We start from the raw sequence: 14,870 nt of genomic DNA on the forward strand, positions 1-14,870 counted from the left end.
GCAGAGTGTCTTCTTGTATAAGTGTTATCATCACAGCGAAAAACCTTCACACACTTAGCAAAGCATTTTCATGTATTTTTTTTTTTAAGTTTTTGTTTTGTTAATCCTCACCTGAGGATATTTTTCCATTGATTTTTTTAGGGAGAACAGAAGAGAGAGGGAAAGACAGGGAGAAATGGATGTGAGCGAAACACATCGATTGTTGTCTCCTGCATGAGCCCCCACCAGGGCCTGGGCCTGGACAGAACCTACAACCAAAGTGCATGCCCTTGACCAGAATTGAACCCTTTGGTCCTCAGGCCAATGCTCTATCCACTGAGCAAAACTAGCTAGGGCTCACATGTACAATCTTATTGCCTAATAACATCTGTGAGAGAGGCAGGATTTACAGCTTTACCACTGACAGATGAGAAGCCTGACATGAAAGGTTACTAAGGCTGGACAGAACCTACAACCAAAATGCATGCCCTTGACCAGAATTGAACCCTTTGGTCCTCAGGCCAATGCTCTATCCACTGAGCAAAACTAGCTAGGGCTCACATGTACAATCTTATTGCCTAATAACATCTGTGAGAGAGGCAGGATTTACAGCTTTACCACTGACAGATGAGAAGCCTGACATGAAAGGTTACTAAGGCTGAGAGCACACATTCAAAGTGGCCTCATTGGCTGGCTGACTGGCTGGCCTAAGATTGTGTATCTCAGAGGCTGGGCATGCAGTTCCCATACCTGGACTACATAAATATAGTCATTTAGGTACGACTTCTTAGAGTGAAAAAAGAATCAACTTTGATTATTCAAAAAGTAAGAAGTAATTCATAACTACTCATTTTTATTCCTAATAGATTCTACTGTCTACATACTTTGTATGTCACATACACATCAAAAAATGTCCTAGTGTGTCAAAATGACTACTAGTGGTTTAAAGGTGACCAAAATAAACGTGATCTTGTTTGTGACTGGTCCTTGGCATTAAACAGCTAGTTAAGGTCCTGATAAATCCATTCAAGTCTATATATACTCTCCTCATGTTTAATAAATAGGGTGTTCAATTCAATAAGAGCAGAATTAAAACTCTATCTTAATTTGGGGTAAAATTGCTACAAATGCTGATGGATATTTGTATTACCTCATCTAACTTAGGTAAGAGCAAAAGCAACACAATAAACAAAAGTATAAAGGAATGAAATAAAAAATGAGTTTTAGGTTAAAGGATGTCCAAAAAGGAGAGAGAGAGATTGGAGGGAGAAATAAAAAAACTTAAGATCTTTAATGGCTCATTATTTTTAAAGATAAAAAATCATGTATTGGTAATGCAAGTTTGTTATGACTACTGGAAGACTTTAAAAGATGCAATATTTGGGAAAAAATGTTTTGTAGGTGCAATAACGGTTAATATAGTAGAGGAATAGAAGAGACTCTATATTCCCACATAGATCTCATCAGTAGTTCCAGGGCTTGTGAACACTGCCAAATTCCCAAGGGGCTCTGAGTGTGAAGTTGGACATTAACCGCAAACACCCCCTACTCCTCAGACCGAGGCTGCAGTGAGAATGGCTTCCGTCGACATAGGATCTGACCCCTGACCAAGAAGGAAAATGAAAGCAGGTAGGTAGCTCAGACTCTGCCTCCGCTGCTGCTATAATCTCTTGGCTGAGACAGCTAGAGTGACACTGTCGCTACTGATGAGAAAGAGAATTGTTTATCACAGAGAAGATGATGTTTCATATTTAAGATACAAATATTTTACTTTCAGGACAGTTTTGTCTGGATTTACACAATAGCAATTTATTCTGAAAATCAAAGGACATTGGAGCTGCAAGATTGTTTCTAGAACTTGAGAATCGTGCAGAATTATAGAGAGAGAGCCACTGCGCTGAAGACTTCATACTTTCCTGTCTTACTAACCTCACTATAAAGAGAGGAGGCAGACTTAGAGGCAGGCAGTGGTTTCACTCCCCTCAGGCATAAATACAAGAACAATAATATTTTATAGACTGTAGTCTATGGTTATGGAGCTTCAGTTACTACCCAGAAAACGACAGCTCACACAACTCAATGGAAAATCTATTCCCGTAGAATTCACTGCCCTCACTTGTCAATCCTGTTTGTGAAACAGCCTTGAGGAATAGCTTTTGGACGAAATAGGTAAACTCTATGCTCACCTCCTCCAACGACCATATCAAAATTACAACTAAATTATAGAACAATTCTCATTGAGAACTAGCTGAAGACTAGCGGAAAGGAATTCCTATAATTAAGGATATAAAAAAAGCAACATCAGGACCTCAAGATTGGGGGAGAGGCAGAATAGGCAGGTCCTACATCCCTCGTGTGGAAAATAAGGACTGAGAGTGTATCACAGATGCAGGGGTCCTCCCTGAGAAATGTGGGGTCCCCGTCCCACATCAGGCTCCCCAATCTGGGGCATCAATGCCAGGAAGAGGACTCCCCATAACATCTGGCTGTAAAAACCAGTGGACGTCAGTCAAATACAAAGGGCTCCCATAGATGAAGGCACTGCAGGTTTTAAAGGGACCATGAACATACTGACTTGCTCAAAAACTCAATCACTGTAAACCAGCGGTTCTCACCGTGGGTCGTGACCCCTTTGGCAGTCCAATGACCCTTTCACAGGGGTCGCCTAAGACCATCCTGCATACCAGATATTTACATTATGATTCATAACAGTAGCAACATTACAGTTATGAAGTAGCAACGAAAATAATTTTAGGGTTGGGTCACAACATGAGGAACTGTATTTAAAGGGCCAGAAGGTTGAGAACCACTGCTCTAAACTTTAGCATAGGGGTAGCAGCACGAATGGCTCCAGGACAGACAGAAAGAAACTAAAATGACTAACTTCAGGGCAAGAGCTAGAGGGTCATGGGTTAGGAAAACTCTATCGAGGGTGCTGGAAGGCACTGTATTTTCTTTGAGGAAAGTGTCAGAAAGAGAAATTAAGTAAATAATCCCATTTACAATTAAATCACAGGTATTGTGAATAAATGGGTGTGTATTCATAGGTATTTATTATGTATTTTATTATTTATTCCAAGGTGGTGGAAGGCCTGCACTTGGAAAACTATACAACATTGAAGAAAGAAATTAAAAAAGATACAAATAAAAGGAAACATATACCATGCTCGTGGATACGAAGAATAAACATAGTTAAAATATGTATATTACCCAAAGCAATCTAGATTCAGTGCAATTGCTATTAAAGTACCAATGCATTTTTCACAGAATTAGAATAAATAGTCCTAAAATTTATATGGAATCACAAAAGACCCCCAATAGCCAAAGCAATCATGAGAAAGAAGAACAAAGTTGGAGGTATTATGCTACTTGATATCAAACTATACTACAAGGCAATAGTATTGAAAACAGCATGGTGCTGGCATAAAAACAGACACATACGTCAATGAAATAGAGTAGAAAGCGCAGAAAAACCCCATGCCTAAATGATCAACCAATCGATAACAGAGGAGATAAGTATATACAATGTGGTAAAGATAGTCTCTTCAATAAATGGTGCTGTGAAAACTATACAGTTACATACAAAAATGAAACTAGACCACTGTCTTAAATCATATACAAAAATACATTCAAAATAAATTAAAAATGTAAATGTAAGACTTGAAACCATAAAACTCCTAGAAAAAAATAGGCAGTAAATTTTTTGACATTGCTTTTACTGATATATATTTTTTATGTGTCTCCTTGGGCAAGGAAAACAGAAGAAAAAAAATAAACCCATGGGACCACATCAATCTAAAGTTTGCACAGTGAAGGAAACCATCAACAAAACAAAAACACATCCTACCAAATGGGAGAAGATATTTGCCAATGACATATCTGAGAAAGGGTTAATATCCAAAATGTATAAAGAAAACCCTTTAACTTTTACAATCTAGTATGCTTCAGGAATTCCCACTTGTTGTTCACCATGTCATTAAGCTGCCCTCAGGAGTGCAATGAAGCTCCACTTCCACACATATGTTTCTGTGCCAGTAATGCCACACATTCGGCAGAATTATAAGAACATCCATCTTTTCCCTTCTACGGCAGCATAAAATTTTCATGGTGTAGGAACAGAATTCTAGTGATCCCTTAGAATTACAAGCTTACACATCCTCATATTGCTCCTCAGTGGATTAGGTTCGTTTTTTCTTTTTTTTAATTTTGTTTTGGTAAATATATATTTTATTGATTTTTTACAGAGAGGAAGGGAGAGAGATAGAGAGTTAGAAACATCGATGAGAGAGAAACATCGATCAACTGCCTCCTGCACATCTCCCACTGGGGATGTGCCCGCAACCCAGGTACATGCCCTTGACCGGAATTGAACCTGGGACCCTTCAGTCTGCAGGCCGTCGCTCTATCCACTGAGCCAAACCAGTTTCAGCAGATTAGTTTCTTATATGGCAAGTCATGCATTGTAGGCCTCCACTCTGTCTCAATGCTTGAGTTTTCAGATTAGAAACACAGAAACTATTTCCCCCCAAGTGGTCACCCTGGCTAGAATGTGAACTAAATACTCTCTAGACCAGAGTCGTATACTGCTTAGCTTGCCATCCATGTTGGCGGCATGTTTTAAGTCAAGGACCTTCTCTAGAATGTTTGCTCATCTTCAAAATACATTCAGTAGAGTGAAAATAGGTATTCGTTTCTATTGTTTGTTATGAGGCAAGAACAAAACATTACCCCTTCTTTCTTCTAAGTTCTTGAAGAAAAGGAGCCTATGATTGCCAATATTGTATTCACACAAATGAAAGGTAATAATATATAAATGCCGTCTTTACTTTATATTTTGTTGTAGTATTTTCCTTGTATCTTCACCTTTTGAGTCTAAAAGGTGCAGGGATGATAGCTACATGGAAAAGTAATTTGAAGAGGAGAATATTTGAACCTTCCTAAAGAAATGTCTTCTATTATTAATAACACTAGAGGCCCGATGCATGAAATTCGTGCAAGAGTAGGCTTGCCTTCCCCTGGCTGCAGGCACCAGCTTCCCTCTGGCACCTGGGACCTGGGCTTCCCTCGGGCCACCAGCAGGCACCCAGGACCCAGACTTCCCTCATAGCTCTGGCTTCGTCCAGAAGGATGTCCGGTCTAATTAGCATATTATGCTTTTATTATTATAGATTGGTATTGTAAATGTCTAGTTATTTTGGAATTACAGAGTATAAAATATAAACTATAAAGTGTTGACTTTGTAATTTAGTCCTAGCTCTATCACTTATTAGACATGAGGACCAGGAAAAATTATTTAATTTTCTAAGGCTCCATTTTCATATGTGGAAAATGGAGAAGAGACCACAATCTCTTGGGATTTTGTTAGGGTAGGGGAAGATAATGTATATACGGAGCTTAGTACAATACTCCTTACAGCAATGTCATGATATTTCACTTTTCTTATCTCCATAGTGGGTACGCATGAGCAACTTTGAAAAGATTGTTTTTAAAAGAAGAGGTAATTTTAGAAGAATGTGTCCTTCTTTGCACCAACAAAAACATTTAAGTTCTTTCTAGTGGTGTAGACTTGTCCAATCACTGGTAGACTTCCAAGAGAAACAGTAGCCAGATCCATAACTTTAGGAGACACAAGGACTGAATAAACTTTGTGCTTTTCATCAGTTGGGAGCTGGCCAGTTTTTCCTCATAACTAATTAAATACATAAATCATAAAATTTCTCAAACTCTATAGAAGCCATACAATTAACTACTAATGACTTACACATAAATGCTATCACTAATGACATACCACAGGTATTTTATTATATCCCCAAATTTCTTTATTAACCTTATATTTTACAAAAGTGAAAAAACAAATTGGTTTTAAATATGTCTTTCATTTCACATTAAGTTAAAGCAAAATAAATTTATAACATATACTGAAACTATGAAAAAGCCCTTGTAAATTAATCACCTAAGTTTCAAAGTACATGATAGTGTCTCCTTTGAATAAAACTGACTAAAATGAAGACTGGAAATAATCTAACTTTATTTTGAACTTTTATGGAATATTACTATGTTTTGCTGTTGACAAAATTGTCATTAAAAATGTAATATAAGACTATTCAGAAAAATGTAATCCCATAAAATATGGTATTATGGATCTTAAAGCACCAGTTTCTAATCACATTAAAAACACAAATACACAAACAAGTTTGTCTCAACTACTAAATAATTCAATTAAACGAGTGCATATAATGTAATGGTAGGGATAATAGTTCAAGGCAGGGAGGTAGTGAAACTGCAAGGAAATATAAATCTACAAAGTCTGTGCTGAGGAGTGTTCCAGATTCTCAAGGCTGAAAAGTTAGTTCCTCTCCTTGCTACAGTTAGTAAATTATTATCTGAATTAGTTAAAGAAATACAATGAGTATACCTTTAAGGAACACACACACACACTAGCTAACTAAAAACTTTCACCAAGAGAAACACCTATCTAAATCCAGAAGGTCATTTAGAATCATTGCCTTGGGAAAATTAAAATAAGACTTCTCACCAGTTTAAATTTCTTATTGAGAAATAAATACAGTGCATAATGTTGTGACAGGATAGTAAGAAGCGAGGAAAATTCTTGGGCAAGTGGAATAGGGAAACTGAGATGAGAAAATTAAACAAGGCCAGTTTGGGCAGCTTGCAGCCAGCTTGTGAATCACAAGACCTTATCTTCCCCAACCAAGGACACTTGAGAGCAAATAGCTAATACCTCTCCTCCCTAACCAGACAATACATAGCTTAAATCACCCTGGAACTGCTAAGGCAGGAGTGGGGAGGGGGAAAGATGGGGAGTTTTATTTCACCACTGGACAAAGAAATCTTGGAACTTGCCAAACAAGATGATCAGGCATGCATACAAACAGGGTGTCGGGGGGAGGGGGGAGAAGGAAAAAAGGGGCATTTTATCTCACTCACTGAACAAAGAGGTAAGCAGTCTTGGGACTTACCAGGTGATCTCATAAATTCTGGGAAAGCTACCACAAAGTAAAAAGGGGACCTTGAAATCTAGTCTGTGACCAAGATATCCAGCAGAGGAACCCTGAAATCTGTAGACTGAAGGTTATAAAAATCCCTTGAACCCCCACCAGACATGGACTCAGATTAGCTGGGTGCCCACTTATGTTTCATGCCAAGTATAATTTTAACAAATTTGCTTGCTTTGCTTCCTTAATAAATTTGCTTGCTACAACATTGCTGTCCAGTGTCACTCATTTGAAATCTTTCCTGCAAGATTGACAAGAGTCCCGTCTGACCCAGGGGGCTGTCTGATAACATCTTTCTGGTGTTCTATAACAATGTGATACAGAATTAAATTGGCATGTACAATCAATATTGTGGGAGAGCACGGGAGACTTAGTTGGAAAGTTTGTAAGAGAAAATTACAACCTAGGTGAGTTGGCTGAAGGTGGCCACCCCTAATTGTTCCTTAACCTTTCCAAACAAGTCTGTGTGTGTGCGGACCCTCGGGTATTTACCGGAATCTTTATGCTTAATCTTTAGACATCCTTGCTGAAAGGCCACTGCAGACGCATGTGTCCTCCCAAGAATGCTTATCCTGATTTTATCTAAAAGTTAAACTTTAGCTCAAAGTGCTGTTACCATAAAAACCTGAAGAGGCAGGCAAACGAGGCTGTCTGGTTCCTATAGCCAGACAGTCCCTTAGCCATCTCTTTCACAGCAATCATGTGTCAGAGTAATCATTCATCCATTGCTCAGAGTCTGCTGGTCAGCCCCAGCACAAAATAATCTCTAAGGGCATACAGGATTCTCTATATATTTATACAGATATTCAGTATTAAGTATTCAATGTGTTTATTTTCCTCAAATTAATTAAAAATTCATTGCATAAGCTAAATTGTAAAACTGAGGTCATAATACTCTTCCACTAAAACAAAGTGACCACTATTCTGCGTAAAACAGGAAAATCAAATGCAACACATTACCTTGTGTCACCTGTTGAACTGCCAACATGATCCCAGACACAGTATCTGGAAGCAAGTTTTCTTTCAGATTGTAATGTAATGCCCATTCCAAAATCGGTAGCCGCCTTCTACACCACTGTTTAAAGCCTTCACAGTGGAGAGCCTTCACCTTGCTCCAGAGCACACTTTTCTTTTTCCTCTTTGCCCCTGTCATTTTTCAGATGTTCTCTTGCAGAAGTAAACTTCAGACAAGAAAAAAACTGCTGCAGCACAACTCCTTTCAATGCAAGGCTCCAATTCTTTTGTGGTTTTCAATGTCAAAGCTATCCAAAATATAAACCAATAAGAGAGAGGCAGGTAGAGAGATTAACAGGTGCACTTAAATATATGCGGCTGGGCTGTATGTATTATTATGGTGCAGCTAATCATTCTAGATAAAAAATAAAGATTAAAACCTTGAAACCTTATCTGAATGAGATGGGGAAATGGTTCCCGTTAGGATAATATTTTTCCAATCTTGGAAAAGAAATGAGTTTAGTGTAAAGTTGATCTAGAGCTCTCTCACCAGTAAATTCTTGTATATGCTCTGCAGTCTTAAATGTTTGGCTCTAATCCCATGATTAATGTAGTTCTGGGTATGTGTTGGAAGTAGGCTGGGTCACGCTAACGAAAACAGAAAGCATTCAGCTAGCTGATCCCTCCCTATAAGCTATGCAAAAAGATAAAACTTCCAGAGGGCTCAGTCCTGCAAAATAAAATCAGATAATTTTGACTTACCTCTTTGGGAAGTACTAGTATATGTTTTCAGCTCTACAAAATTCAGAAACATAAGAGGTAATGTCCTTATCATTTTTAGTTCCTGGGAGACTAAAAATATTCATTCATTCACTAACAGCAATACTTACATTTGTATTATACTAGTATACTTCATTCACTATATAAGCAAATAATTTCAGAAGCTATATTGAGTATATATTATTGAGTATATTGAGTATATATTATTTTTATAATCCAAATTCACAATAAAGATTTTTTTCAAAACATATCTAGGTCATAAATTCAAATCTATGCTGACAAAATAAGAAGATTTGAAAGCTTGACTGAAGTCACTGATCAACAGCAACAATTCATTTAAATGTAGTAATTTAAATTCATTTTTTAAACTCTATGTTCCATGTTAGTAACAAAGAATCGATGTAAGCAGGATTATTAGAACTGAAAAGGAATCTGTATTGAAGTACCTAAACAGTGCCAGCAATTGTGCTAAAACGTACTAAGACCAGGAGGGCGCAGAAATTAACTTGATAAAATACTTTTGTAGTTTCTCAATCAAAAGACTCCTAAAAATTTTGAATAAATCTTTCCTAAAAATCTTTTAAGTGTAAATCTGGAATTCCATTTCCACGGTTTGTTTTTTGGGGTTTTGTGGGGTTTATTTTTTTTGCAATTTCATGTACTTAACCATTATTTAAAGCATGCCAAAATCCTTCTCCAGAGCATGGTATCACTCCTACTTATAATCAGCAATACCAAAAATTTATTCACACCCATAAGATGATCAAAGAATCTTTGACCTAGCCCATAAAATTCAAAAAGACTACAGAATATGTATGCAAAAGTTTCATTGGCTAAATTTAGATTAAAGTTCAATACTATGTATCATCTATATGAGAAATCTGTTCCCAAATGTCTAGGTAACACCTATATAAATAATAAAAAAAAACCACAAACTTATCTTTGACCTACCATGTGAAAGTAAAGAAAAATTCCTCTTTCTCAAATATTATTTTGATTACAACTCTAACATGTTTGATCATTCAGTGTTCAATGTCAAACTTAAACTCATTAGCACAAGCATGAGACCTCTCTCCCCTCCCCTATACCCCTCTGATTAGCTTCCCATCAACTCTATTTAACCCAGTAATTATTGATTGAAAACCACATACTGTTAGACTCTGTGTGAAGTTATCTGAAAGAGGGGATATATATTGTCTTTACTGTCTAGGAGCTATTTAATTAAGGAAATAGGAAAATGTATAACTCACTCAAGGGAGAATGGGATAAATAAATAATCAAGTCACACAGTAAAGCTATGGAAGCTCAGAGGAGGGACAATTACGGTCCCACTGAGAAAAAGCCTTCGCACACCACATAGACCCTCTGTTCCAGCAGATAATTAGACTCGCCCTCTGCTGCATTCTGGCCCTCCAGCATAACGCTACAGCAATTTCCCTAGCTCCCTGGTATTTCTCCTTGTGCGAAACATTTATCCAATCCTTACCTCTTCCATGAAACTTCTGGTTTCCCCACAGTTCTCTTCTTGCTGCAAACCCAACATCCAGGTAGCCCTTAAGCTATTCGTGGGTGTACGGCTGCGCTCCTTCTCACTGTCTGTCGGTTTTCTTCCTTGAAATCTACTTCATGTGATTTTAGCCAGTCACGCTGGTGAGATTGTAAATTCCTTGCGAGGAGAGATTATTCACATAACTCGCTTTGCCACTTTTCTAGGACCTAAAAGAAGGTTCTGCAGACGTAGGACCCACTCAAGAAGAATTAACACATGAATGTCCCTACTCCTGAAAGTACCCAAGAGTTATTTAGTCTCTTTCAGCCTGGCTCCAGGCTGTGCTGTTAGAGGAACAGGAGACTAGGTGGAGAGAGAAAAACAGTTAGAGGTAGTAACGGGGAAAGTAAGGACTCCTCCCCATTCAATCACCATGTATGGAAAGGTCTTTCTCTTTTCAACACAATTCCTTTTGCTACTATTAGAGAATGTGGATAATGGAAAGAGGAGAAACTAGATAGTGAATGCAAGAGAAAGGGAGGAGACAAAACAGAGAGAGAAACCTCCTGGGCTGGGGTTTTATAGAGTTTTAGAGGTTAGCATGTAAAAGCTTCTGGAGCAATTATGAAGTATGAGATAACTGCGCCAGGCTCAAATGAGGAAAGAGTCTTTAAAGAAATATTTTTCAGCCCTGGCCAGTGGGGCTCTGTTGCTTGGGTGTCATCCCATGCACCGAAGTGTTGCTGGCTTGATTCCTGGACAGGGAACATGCCCAGACTGTGGGACCAATTCCCGGTTGAAGGGGGGTGGGGGGAGGCATGCAGGAGGCAGCTAATGGATGTTTCACTCTCACATGGGGATTACATTTTCCTCTCTCTCTCTCTATCTCTCTCTCTCTCTCCCCCCTTCCTCTTTCTCTAAAATCCATTTTTAAAAATCTTAAAAAAATATTATTCTGTTTATAAATTGGATCATATTTAATGGTTTTTGAGAGACACCAGTGAAGATTGATATTCTTATCACATTCCTTTTTATTAGATTTATTGAGGCGAGATTGGTTAATAAGACTATATAGGCTTCAAGTGCACATTTCCATGAGACATGATCTGGATAGTGCCTTGTGTGGCCAACACCCAAAGTCAAGTCATCTTCTGTCGCCATACAGGTGACCCCTTTACCCTTTTCTACCTTCTCACATTACTTTTGAATGTGTCATTATGCTTCTTTGAACATGATCTGTGTCGAGACTGGCACACCTAACATGCTGATTCATTTACAGGCTGCATTTGGAAATACAGACTCAGAAACCTTGGAGGGCATCAACTCCCAGTCCACGCTTACTTCAGGAAGCTGGTGGACAGACAGCATTTCTAACAAGAGGACACTGCACAAGGTTCCCATCTGAGGAGGAGAGCTGAGGCCACAAGGGCCACGTTCTGCTCAGAAGCCACGGAGCTGGCATGGGGACACACCCACAGGGAGGAAACATTTTAGCAAGTTGCCCACTAGATAGAGTACCTTTTCTTGATCGGTACCTTTTCCAATTTTACATAGGTGGGCACCGTCCTGAAAGGAACCTCTGTTTTATTTCTTCCATCGACTGAAATTAACAAGCTCAACAAAAGAGCCCGTTCTGATATCCAGACATTCTAATTATTAGAACATGTTTCCCAATAATTGAGCCCAAAGCTGCTCGATGCTGTTCAGAAACACCGCGACCTCTCCGTGGGAACGCGCCGAGGCAGGCCAGTTACGTCCTGACGGTGCAGCTCATGCTCTACTCCCGACAGGCCAGCCGCCGAGCAGAGGGCGCCCAGCCCTGTGCTCCCAGTGCTTGGACAGGCTTTGCTTTCTTCAGATAACAGAGCCCTCTCCAGTCTGCTTCTTTACCATGTTTTTTTTCTTTCCAACGTTATTCTATATTCTGTGGCTTATTTTGACTCATAATAGGGACCAACAGAGATGGCTGTAGTGAAGCAAAAAAATAAAAAAGCGTAGGGAAAAGAATTGTACATTCAAATGCTTCTCTTACCATGATCGAAGGCATTTTAAAGGACATGGTTAAGGAGGGAGGGAGGGAGGGAGAGAGAGGAAGAAGAGGAGTGGGAGGAGGAGGAGGAAGAGGAGGAGGAGGAAGTAGAAAAGGAAGAAAGATATAATAATTCATTCCTGATCAATCAAAATCCATGCCTTCCTGGCGTGGGGCAGGGGCTGGGAGGAGTGCAAAAGGGGTGGGGAACATCTGTAAAATTGTCAACAATAAAAAAATAAGTACAAATATCACCCAAAATACCCATACCTTTGATTATATTTTCCTTTTTGATGGTCTGCTGGGCATTTCTATCAATGTCCAGTTAGCATCCTTAATTTACCATGTCTTAAATCAAACTTATTTTTCACCAAATCCATCACCTCTTCCTGAATTCCTTAACCTCACTACTTGGCACCAACATTCTTAGAGACACCTGAGCCAGAAATCTCAGAGACATCTACGTCACCACCTTTTCCTTTCCATTGACATTCACTCTGTCAGTTCTGTCTCTAGATCTTCTGAATCCGTCTCCCGTCTTCAATCCCTACTGCCATTAACTCAGCTCCCACTGAGTGTACTTTGTGGACTATGCATATAAACTCTGATCTGGTCTTTCCCCTCTGGCTGCCTTGGCCCCCTTCATTCATCTTCCCCTCTGCTGCTGTTACCTTCAATCATTCCCTGTTCTTTAGCATGCAATATACATACAGCATAAGCTTCCAATTCAAACATTGAGCACTTATGGTGGTGCCATGGTAAGTGTTTTTAAAATGTTCATTTATTTATTTGTCAAAATAACCCCGTGAAAAAAAGAAACTATTGTTCACTGTTGCCATAAAGGGGTTATAAGTACAGGCCCGGAGATATTAAGAACCGTGCCTAGAGAAACACTGTAATAAATAGAGGAACATGAGCAAAAGGTGCCAGGTAACCAGTAGAAAGAAACAGTGCTCCAACTGCAGGGATTGCACGCAAAAGGCTAACAGGGGCGTGGCATGGAAGCTTCAGGGTTTTGGAGGGAATAAGGCTGGAGAATAGTAAGGGCAAGAACATTAGAGTGGCAAGAGGTGAGACCAAGGAAGAGGTAAGAAAAGCTAAGTTATATAGTGCCTGTGAGGTATTTTAAGGAGCTTCTACTTAGAACTAGTGTCAATGGCAGCCACTGCATGTTTCTAAGAATGCTTTGGTATGTAACAGCTCCTTCATAATAGACAGAAACTGGAAAAAGCCCAAGGTGGAGAATAAATGAACAAGCAGTATTACACCTATATTATGGAATGCTATTCCACAGTAAAAAGGCACAAACTCATGATACATGCAATGATATGTGAATTTCAAAGATACTATGCTGAGTGAAAAAAAAAAGCCACACAGAAGAAAATATACATTAGGAAGTCCTAAAACACGTAAGATTTCTGATGGGAAAAAAAATTGAACAATGGTTGCCTCTGTGGAGTTGGGGCAAGAAATTCCTGGAAAGTAGGGTTGCCAGATCAAATACAGGATTTCCAGTTGAGTTTGAATTTCAGATGAACAGAGGTTTTTTAGTATAAGTATATCCTATGTCAGTGATGGCGGACCTCTGACACGCGTGTCAGAGGTGACACGTGAACTCATTTTTTTGGTTGATTTTTCTTTGTTAAATGGCATTTAAATATATAAAATAAATATCAAAAATATAAGTCTTTGTTTTACTATGGTTGCAAATATCAAAAAATTTCTATATGTGATACGGCACCAGAGTTAAGTTAGGGTTTTTCAAAATCCTGACACGCCGAGCTCAAAAGGTTTGCCATCACTGTCCTATGTAATATATGAGACATTATGCTAAAAATATATTAATTGTTTTACTAAAATTCAAATTTAACTGAGCATTCTGTATTTGGCAACCGTGTGAGAAAGAAACATTAAGAGAACTTTCTTGGTCGTGGTAAACCTTTATCTTCATAAAGATTTGTGAATACATTAGTCAAAGCCATGTAAATTTTACCTCAGAGAAAAAAAGAGAAACAAGTATTTAACTTTGGTTAGTGATACACATGCTGACATACTAAAGGGAAATACATTGATGCCTGCAACTTTAAAATATCTCTTTATATAAAAGCCTAATATGCAAATTGTCCCCACAGGAGTTTGACCAGGAGACGGATGGCTCACTATGATGTGCACTGACCACCAGTGGGCAGCGTGGAATGAAGAAAGGCCCCAGCTGGCAGCTGGCAGCTGGGGAAGGGAGGCCCTGACTGGCAGCCGGAAGACTCCGATTGGCCCTGATTGCTGGCCAGACCTAGGAACCCTATCCATGCACGAATTTCGTGCACCAGGCCTCTAGTATAAAAAATAAGATGGGTTAATGGCTGAATAGAGGGATGAATAGTATGTAATAAAGCAAATACAGTACAATAATAACTGTAAAATCTAACTAAATTCATTGTAAAATTCTTCCAACATTTCTGTATGCTTGAGAATTGTCATAATAAAATCTTAGGGGGAAAATTCCCTGCCCTGCTTCATGGAATTTACATTAGAGTGGAGGGAGACAGACAATAAATAACATTAGTAGGTAAATTATAAAATGAAATTGAAAGTAAGAAGGGATGGGAGAAACCAAAGGGAAAGA

At 38.8% G+C, this 14,870-nt stretch overlaps 1 protein-coding gene across 1 annotated transcript in view; it reads right to left on the bottom strand.

The window, feature by feature from the left end:
* SLC26A7 (solute carrier family 26 (anion exchanger), member 7) overlaps positions 1 to 10,823 on the bottom strand; it is a 46,774-nt gene extending 35,951 nt beyond the window's left edge. Inside the window, exons 1-3 of the mRNA XM_015562294.1 lie at positions 10,216 to 10,823; positions 7,916 to 8,257; positions 2,166 to 2,194 (exon numbers count right to left, since the gene is read on the bottom strand). Coding sequence (XP_015417780.1) covers positions 2,166 to 2,194; positions 7,916 to 8,148 — 262 coding nt within the window. The 5' untranslated portion in view covers positions 8,149 to 8,257; positions 10,216 to 10,823. The remainder of the gene's footprint in view (positions 1 to 2,165; positions 2,195 to 7,915; positions 8,258 to 10,215) is intronic.
* Between the last annotated feature and the right edge of the window lie 4,047 nt (positions 10,824 to 14,870).

The sequence above is a fragment of the Myotis davidii genome, unplaced genomic scaffold (assembly GCF_000327345.1).
Source record: "Myotis davidii unplaced genomic scaffold, ASM32734v1 scaffold317, whole genome shotgun sequence".
Lineage (NCBI taxonomy): Eukaryota > Metazoa > Chordata > Mammalia > Chiroptera > Vespertilionidae > Myotis > Myotis davidii.